The sequence below is a fragment of the Gekko japonicus genome, unplaced genomic scaffold (genome assembly GCF_001447785.1).
Source record: "Gekko japonicus isolate JY-2015 unplaced genomic scaffold, Gekko_japonicus_V1.1 scaffold1156, whole genome shotgun sequence".
NCBI classification, from domain to species: Eukaryota; Metazoa; Chordata; class Lepidosauria; order Squamata; family Gekkonidae; genus Gekko; species Gekko japonicus.
The window spans coordinates 520493-529595 of NW_015168081.1; the positions used below are offsets into that span (position 1 = coordinate 520493).

General features: G+C 48.7%; 1 protein-coding gene across 1 annotated transcript in view; it reads right to left on the reverse strand.

Moving 5' to 3' along the window:
* The window catches only part of LOC107113362 (polyhomeotic-like protein 2), a 43302-nt gene that overhangs the window by 18944 nt on the left and 15255 nt on the right, over positions 1-9103 (reverse strand). The window contains exons 2-6 of the mRNA XM_015414687.1: positions 5173-5331; positions 3697-3774; positions 3271-3438; positions 2123-2275; positions 1491-1815 (exon numbers count right to left, since the gene is read on the reverse strand). Coding sequence (XP_015270173.1) covers positions 1491-1815; positions 2123-2275; positions 3271-3438; positions 3697-3774; positions 5173-5331 — 883 coding nt within the window. The remainder of the gene's footprint in view (positions 1-1490; positions 1816-2122; positions 2276-3270; positions 3439-3696; positions 3775-5172; positions 5332-9103) is intronic.

Here is a 9103-nt window from a genome sequence, read left to right on the forward strand (position 1 = left end):
ACAAATAAGCATTTATTTCTGTCTTGCTGTTCATATGTCTTCCACCTGCTTTTATTTAAGACCGTGTTTTTGCAGAACGGGTTCTAGTTTTGCTAGTCGGAGGCAGCCCGCCAGAAAGAGGCCGAACCCCCATCTCCAGCCACCAGAGCTGCAAACCCAGGCCATGTACTTCTAAGCACATATTTGCAGCTGTACGTTTTATTAAAGAAAGCGATGGAGTTTCAGGCAGCTCCACTCTGAGCCTGAAACCCCATCCCAGAGCCTTTTCCTTCTCTAAGGATCAGCACACAGGAGAAGCCGCTGGCGTTCCCTGCTAGCTGGCTTCAAGACTGCTGACTTCATGGAGCATTGAGGGGTTTGCTGGCAATCCAGATGTTGATTGGGACAGACAGAAGAGGAGATGTGCAGCCATCGGACATCTGTCCTCCAGCAGCTGTATTCCTCACTGGTCCTGGCTCGTCATTTCTCAGCCTCGAGGAGGATGGCTTGAGAAACCGTATTACTCTCAGAATGCTGCTGCTCTGATCTGCTATGGTGGAAACGACTTTCTTATCCTTGGCCAGAGACTCAGGACTAAAAGGGCCACAAAATGGGAGCCCCGCTTCCTCCCAATTGTGCGGTTTCCATGACAAGAGAATGCAAATAGTTTTAAGAGTTGTCAAATTGCTCAAAATTAGCAGGTGAGAGAGAGCTGGGTTCTATATATACATATATACACACACACAAACACACACATATGTATATACATATATAAAGAATTTTAAAACAAAAATGTAAAGTAAAAAAAGAAAATAAAAAGAGAAAAAATCGAGAAAAAAGAAAAATTCCAAGGACCATACCAGTAAAACTTCCAAAATCTCTCAACGACAAATACAGTTACTTATACTAAATCTAAAGTTAATGCTTACTTGTTATAAAGTTATAACAAAATTACATCAACACTTCTTCTTTCTTTTCTGTTATTTAAAATTCTCTTAAATCATCAGAGAGAGAGGTGGATTTTTAACATCCCAGGTACCATCCAATAGGTGCTTTCCAGAGACAGATAATTTCCATTCAAGCGCTCTACCATGTTGCAAGCATGCTCAACCATTTTTAAAGACCTCACCTATAGAACGGATAAAAACCAACCTCTGCCACCTGCCCTCTTTTTTTTTGTTAAAACCAATATTCATCACTGATTGCTTTACAACCAGCTGCTGCTCACTCAGTGCTATATTTGTATGCACCTTCAGATTATTCCAACTCTTAAAACTCAAGATATTGGCTGCACACACCCCAAATAGATCAAATTGGTTTCCCCCTGCCAAGTACAGAAGGGCAAGCACCCAGTCCCATCAAATACCAGCCTCCTGCTGCTGCTGTTCCACTGGGGTCTGGCCTTTTATTGGCCAACTATCTTGCCTTCCTGCAAGCCAGCCCAGCTCCTACAGAACTTGTCTGGCACCCTGTGGGCTTGGAGCCCGGCTGGAAGAGGGCAAGACACTTACCCGGGGCGATGAGCGGGTGAGTCGTGACAGGCGTCACCGTCCGGGTGGCAGTGTTCCCCCGTCCATCTGAACTGCCAGCTGCCCCGGTGCCGCCCCCTCCGCCGCCCCCTTCTCCCTTTCGAAGCTGTTCCTGTGAATGCTCGGGCAAGCCCCCCTTGGTGCCAGGGGCCAGCCCTGCAGCCTTGCCCTGAGAGGTCGAAGAAGCAGAGGGGTTGCCGTTGTTGTTTGGGGCAGGCTTCATGGCCAAAGTAGGGAGCTGCTGGCCGGGTGAGGAAGTCAGCCCCTGAGTCACTGTCTGCTGGGTGCGCAGAGCTGAGTTCTGTACCTGCAGTATGAGAAGGGAGCAAAAGAAAAGAAACAGGTGATGCTCTATCCCCTCCAAACCCAATCGCATCCAAGGCCGGTCTTGAGTCTGCCCAAACCAAGGGCAGCTACCGTGGCCCGTCTCAAACCAGCGTGGTAAACTGCAATGGCTTTCAAAGGGTGCTCAGGGGCTCTTTGCTGGGAAGAACAGTAAGAGCAAGACCATGGTGAAAGAAGGCAGCTAGGTATCACGGGCCAGCTTCTTGAAGGTCCACGGGGCTTGGATCTCCCCCCCCCTCCCTTGGAGCCGACTGGCCCCCGGATCTTACCTGAGCAGTGGTGGTGGATGGCTGAGTGGTGGGGGTGGCGCCCTCCGGCTGCACCGCAGCGACCGTGGCTGTGGGCGTGAAGATGAGCTGGGGGGACAAAGGAACAGCACGGCCTAGGCTCCTAGCTACTTGCACAAGGTTGCTCTGCTGAGCCTGGAAATCACAGGAAACGGGGGTTGCCCTTATACATCACCCGTTGCCGCTCCAGCAGAGAAATCCTAGCATGAGAACTTGGGGGGGGGGGGGGGTATGGAGGAATTACATCATTGTTGGAACACTTTGTAAAAAAAAAATCATTTACATACCACAATGCAGCGCCAGGGTGAGCGGAGGCACAGTACAAGAAGGGGGCTTTGCTTGAAACTCTGGAGTCATCTTTCCCTGGAGAAGCACCGAAGGCTCTCCCGAAGCACCACTCAATGTTTTTATTCCAACGGGGTTTGGAGTGGCGGAGGATCAAGGGGAATCATTCGCACACCCACGCCAAAGGCTTGGAACAGGAAGAGGCTACACATGAAACCATTTTGACACGGTGCTTATGAGGGGGGAAAACATGCGGAGAGGATCAAACATGTGCTGGAAAGTGCCGTCAAGTCACAGCCGGCTTATGGCGACCTCATAAGGTTTGTGGGGCGAGACTTGAACAGAGGCGGTTTGCCACTGCCTGCCAGGACTGACCCTGCTTAGTGCCCGAGACCTGACAATGTCAGGCTAGCCTGGGTCACGGGCTACACTCCCCAGGAGTTATTCGTCTTAAAGTTACAAGAAACAGACCTCTGTATAAATAATTGAAAGACTCAGGTCAATTTGCGCGCCTGCGTGCCAAAGCGTACGGGCGAATCAACAAAACAAGCCCTAAATAAATATATAAGATGAGAGAAGAGGGGGAGAAATCAATTCCGAAGGCTGAGAGGATACATACAGGCTCCTGACTTTCAGAGCAGGAAAAAAATAAATTTTAACTACAGAAAGTGTGACTCCCTTGACACCACCAGCCAAGAGAAATAAAAGGGGAAGCTGAACAGGGACAGGACTACGGTCAATGAAAGATGGAGTGAGCTCTGACTCACAAAGGCTGCTGCACAAAACCAGCACCGTTCGCCTGTAAAAGGCTCTGCCGCTCAGAGGGAAACCGCCGAGTGTCTTACCATCTGTGCGCGCAGGTACATCTGGGCCTGGCTGGCAGTCAGGGCGGGGTTGCTTGCGTTGCCCAACAGGACAGCTTGCTGGGCGATGCCAGAGGCTGCGGCGGCAGAGTTCACGCTCTGAGCCCGGTTGATGAGCTGGGCCGCAGCCGGGGACGTGGCCAGGTTTATCTGGGGAGAGAGATGAAGACCGATTGGGAAACCCAGGGAGAGAGCTGCAACAGAAGGCAGGTACCGCTTGCCCCACCATTTAGCATCCAAAAGGAAACACGGGTTGCTCCTCCGCAAGCACTGCCCTGCCCTCCGCAGCCTAGGCTCAGAACCCACCACGAGAACATGCCGCTACAGCGATTCGGAGACATGCAATGCCCCCCAGCTGCAGGACGAGGACATCCCAAGGGAGCTGCGCAGTGCGCACAAGGGTCTTACCGTGGGCTGCTGAGGCGGCGTCTGTGCGGAGCCATTGCTGCTAGAGGAGCCGTTCTGCCTGTTGGCTGCCAGGCTGGCCTGGAAACAAAAGCGGTAGGAGGCAGATTAAGAGCAAGCCCACCGGGACGGGAGAAGAGGAACCTGGTACCAGGAGGGCACTGTTTTAGTGGAGAGTTCACAGCAAGTTCCAAAAAGATGGTCTCAGGTATACCCAAAAACAAAGTACACACACCCAAGTTATTTGAAGAATGTGTGCCAAAGTTATTTTATACACCCTACAAAACCAGCCCCCCCCCCCCATTCCAGAGCACTCTGGTGGGGTGAGGAATTGGAACCCAAAGCGTGGCCACTGCAGAGGCAAAATACCTCTAAGTGCCATTAGACTGGGAGAGGGGGGGAAGCAACAGTGGAAAGCTTTGGTCTCCGTGCTGTGCTTGTGTGAACCTTTCCTGGGTTACCTGGCTGGCCACTGTGGAAGGGAACGAGATGCTGGACAGCTGTTCTAAGGGGGTTAGAGCTGACCAGGAAGGTTCCCAGGAACTGCAGGGCCCAGTCTGAACTCCCAAGCCACTCCTTTCTCCATTGGTATACAGGGCTCTTTTTGTAGAAAAAGCCCAGCAGGAACTCATTAGCATAATAGGCCACACCCAACAGCAGGAACTTGTTAGCATATTGGGCCACGCCCCTGACAGCACAGCTCATTAGCACATTAGACTGCACCCACATGTTACCAGAAGTGTGGTTATCCTGCCACACCCACCTTTTGCTTGTTATTCTGTTTACCTTGTTTGTTGTCAGAACCCAGGGCCTTTTTTTGTAGCAGGAACTCCTTTGCATGTTAGGCCACACACCCCTAATGTAACCAATCCTAATGAGTTTCTGCTGATGGGTGTGGCCTATTATGCTAATGAGTTCCTGCTGGGCGTGGCCAACTTGGGAGCCAGCCGGAACTCCGTTCCTGTGCGTTCCTGCCCAAAAATAGCCCTGTAACCACATGAACACATGAAATTGCCCTACAGTGAATCAAACCATCAGTCCATCAAGGTCACTATTGTCCATTCAGACTGGCGGCGGTTCTTCATCAAAGGTCTTTCTTGTCAGCTACTACCTGATCCTTTTAACTGGAGATGCCGGGGGCTGATCTTGGGAACTTTTGCATGCCCAGCAGATGCTCTACGACTGGGCCACGGCCTCCTCTCCACTGGGTCCCCTAGGCCCCAACAACCTGCAGGCTCTTTGCCCTACTCTGGCCCACTGCCCATACTGGGAACGCTCCAGGTCCCTCTACCCATATAAAAACACTTCCTCATCCACATCTACGCCCTTACAGGACCCAAAACCCTCCCTGACGGCCAAAAGGCCCTGAGCCCACAGGGGAGCAGGGCTCCTCTACTTTCCCCTTCCTACAGCCTTTCTCCTTCCTTCCCTTCTCCACACCAGGCCCTGCCCACTTTCTGCCTGCTTCCCCAGACATACCTGCTGGACCGCAGCCAAGCTCTGGAGCTGGGTGCTGCTGAGGTGCTGATGCTGCAGGGCGGCCGTCTGGAGCATCAGGTGCTGCTGCTGGGCGGCATACATTTGCTGGAGGTACTGGGCTGCTGTGTTGGGCTGCCGGTGCAAGGCCTGCTGGATGACCTGCAAGGAAGGCAAGAGAAACCCCCGGTTAGGGAAAACCAAGCCATCGCCTGGCAGCCCCGGGAGCTTCAGGGGCAGAGCAAGGGCCAGAAAGGAGAATCACAAAACACAATAATGTCACTTCCAGGGGCCACGACGTAGGTACATCAGCCAATGCTCCCGACTTCCCCCAACATTCTATGGTCATACCATAGAGTCTGTGGGAAATTCCAGAGCATCGCCTAGCATGCTGATGTCACATCCCAGTTCTCATCTGGAAGTGACGTTGATGTTACAATGCCCTTCCACACACACACACACACACACACACACACACACACACACACACACACCATTTCTCCTGCCAGGCTAAATACAAGAATTCACAAAACCAAACAAGGACCCACAGTAAGTAGGAAAACCAACATACAACTAGTACCGTGCACAGATGATTATAACATATAAATAATTTTAAATTTTTTGAAAAATATTTTTACAATAATTTGTACATATATAATAAATCATCTTCATCAAAAACATCAAAAATCATCTCCAAGAATCTCAAAAGCTATTGTACAACCTTTAATAATAGTCCTCCTCTGTTAAATAAAGTTTCAAAAGGTTGCACAATAGCTTTTGAGATTCTTGGAGATGATTTTTGATATTTTTGATGAAGATGATTTATTATATATGTACAAATTATTGTAAAAATATTTTTCAAAAAAACACAGTTATCAGACCCATTTCTACTCCTCCCCCCACTTCAGGATGCAGGGTTGTGACAGGGCAGGGAGAAAGGAAATATGGTTTTTTTTTTTAAAGTTCCCCTCTTCGAAATGTTCAGAGAAAAAGGAGTATGCTTCAAGGAAGCCTTTGTTATGTCCCTCTTACGCCTGTTACATTTCTTGAACGGCATTTGAGCAAAAGAGGCCTTGAGCTTGTGAACCATGAGCATGTCCACACAGGATGATGGCTAGGCTTCCATTCCACGGAAGAGGAAAACGAAATTGCTGTCTTGGCAGAGAGAGTCCTTCAGAGGGGCTCTCTGCCAGTACCTGCAGCCCCCCTCCACCTTTATACACCAAGATGGATTTTAACTTCCCTGCTTTGTATCTTGGTAGCCCGCCTCCTCTTTTCCCCCTAGGATCGTTCTGCCCCCACAAGCACAAGGAAAGAATTCATGCTCACAGAAAGTAGGATTTATTTCTTGGGGGGGGGGGGAGACGCCATTTTAAGGCTCCAGTTACCCACATAAGAATATAAGAGAACATAAGAGATGCCAATGCTGGATCATGCTGATGGCCCATCCAATCCAACACTCTGTCACACAGTCAGTAGCCAAAAATACCAGGTGCCATCAGGAGGTCCAGCAGTGGGGCCAGGACACTAGAAGCCCTCCCACTGTTGACCCCCCCCCAAGCACCAAGAAGACAGAGCATCACTTGCCCCAGAGCCCCTATCTATACCTTGTGGCTAATAGCCACTGATGGACCTCTGCTCCATATGCTTATCTAATTCCCTTTTGAAGCCGTCCATGCTTGTAGCCGCCACCATTTCCTGTGGCACTGAATTCCATGTGTGAATCACTCTTTGGGTGAAGAAGGACTTCCTTTTATCCGTTCTAACCCGTCCGCTCAGCAATTTCATTAAATAACCCACTTTCAATGCACTTTCCAACCGGATTTTACTGTGTGAACTGGCAAAATCCAGTTGGAAAGTGCATTGAAAGTGGGTTGAAAGTGGATTATTTCTTGTGTATGATGGCAGCCTAGGCCACTGCTTTTAAATCCAATAACTTTCCATTATTATGTGTATACTGCCTGAAGAACAGAGTCATTGGTTGCTGTAAATGTAAAACATAGAGAGATTTAAAGGGAATAGAGGCTTTACGTTAACCTGAAAGCAGACACTGTTAAGTTGCTTACATAGTTAAGTTTAGTATCATATGTCTAATAGCAAAGGATGGCCCTCCCATAATTATCAAAAAAACCAAATGGGGGGCACCCAGGGAAACAGCATCTGAAATCTTTGTAATCCCAGGGAATTTCCAGGAGGAAGCCAGAAATGGAAGCATCAACAGAAAATAAAAGTCAGTACCTGATCACATGTCTCCCTTTGCATATTTAATTAGATCCTCAGTTTGCGGTTTCTCCCTCTTAGAAGGGCCAAGGGTGCAACTGACAACACCATTTGAAATCTGCATATGGGCTCAGCCTTTCACACAGGATGCTTACAAGACAGAGCCCTTAGACCAGGGGCGCCTGCTGACATATTTCGCTGTGCCCACCAAGTGTTTTTAGAAAGTAAGTGGGGATTTTTAACCACTTGAGCCACCGCAGTTCTTTAAGTTCAGTATCATATGTCTAATAGCAAAGGGTGGCCCTCCCATAATTATCAAAAAACCAAATGGGGGCCACCCAGGGAAACAGCATCTGAAATCTATGTAATCCCAGGGAATTTCCAGGAGGAAGCCAGAAATGGAAGCATCAACAGAAAACAGAAAACAAAGGCCAGTACCTGATCACATGTCTCCCTTTGCATGTTCAATTAGATCCTCAGTTTGTGGTTTCTCCCTCTTAGAAGGGCCAAGGGTGCAACTGACACACCACCATTTGAAATCTGCATATCGGCTCAGCCTTTCACACAGGATGCTTACAAGACAGGGCCCTTAGACCAGGGGCGCCTGCTGACATATTTCACTGTGCCCGCCAAGTGTTTTTAGAAAGTAAGTGGGGATTTTGGCCTCTGGAGATTTGATTGGCTGTGCAGTTTTTTTTAAAAAAATGTTGCTTTGGCAGTAGCTGCCACCACAGCACAAGGATCTTCACTGTGTGAGTGACTGGAAGCTGCAGCAGCCATTTTCTGGCTGTGTCCACCACACTGTGTCAGAATTCCAAAGGTGGCTGCAGGTGTAAAAAAGTTCGGGATCCCTGCTTTATACCTTTTTAAGGAGAAATCCAGTCTGATGAAGAGTCCTGCAGAGCTTGAAAGCTTGCATATTCTCCCCCCTTGTCTTGGTTGATCCCATTAAAAGGCACTATGTGGATTCTGTTTTTGAGATGCTGCTTTAAATCTGATGAAGAGTCCTGCAGAGCTTGAAAGCTTGCATATTCTCACCCCTTGTCTTGGTTGATCCCATTAAAAGGCACTATGTAGATTCTGAGATTCTGCTTTAAATTTGTGGGACTACATGCAGCCCATTTCAATTTTAAGGGTGACTTCACATAATAAAGGATCGGACCCCAATGAAAAACTCTGAAAGAAGGAGAGGTTTGAGTTTTGCCGGTTCCTCCTTTCCATGACAAACCTCTGATTCCCCACTTCATGCTGTTCTGGGCGGAGGGGGGGTCTCCTGTCCCCCAGGAGCATCATTTCAGGCTTCAAGAGGAGGCGGGGTAAGAAAACTGTACTCTGCTGGTGCAAACTGTTCTGTCCGGAGATACTTTTTGGTAAGATCCAAGCTAGGGTCGTTTCTACGAGCTTTTATAAAGATGAACTGAAATCAACGCTAGAAGGCTTTTCCACATCTCTTTCTGCTTTAGTCTGCCCATTCTCTCTCTTTTTTTTAAAGAACTGCCCTGTCCATCCGTTCCCCCTGAAAAATTGTCACTGTTCTCAACATGGAGCAAGAAGGGCTGGTACAGCTACAGGTCAGATGAGACCTCTCTACAAGACAGAAGGTAAATGTCTAGGGCTCTTTAACTGATATATAATTAGAGTATTGAGCTAACTGCAGAGATTCAGGAATCATTAAGCATGAAGCAGCAGTAAAAGGTCATCCGGCCAGATCAGG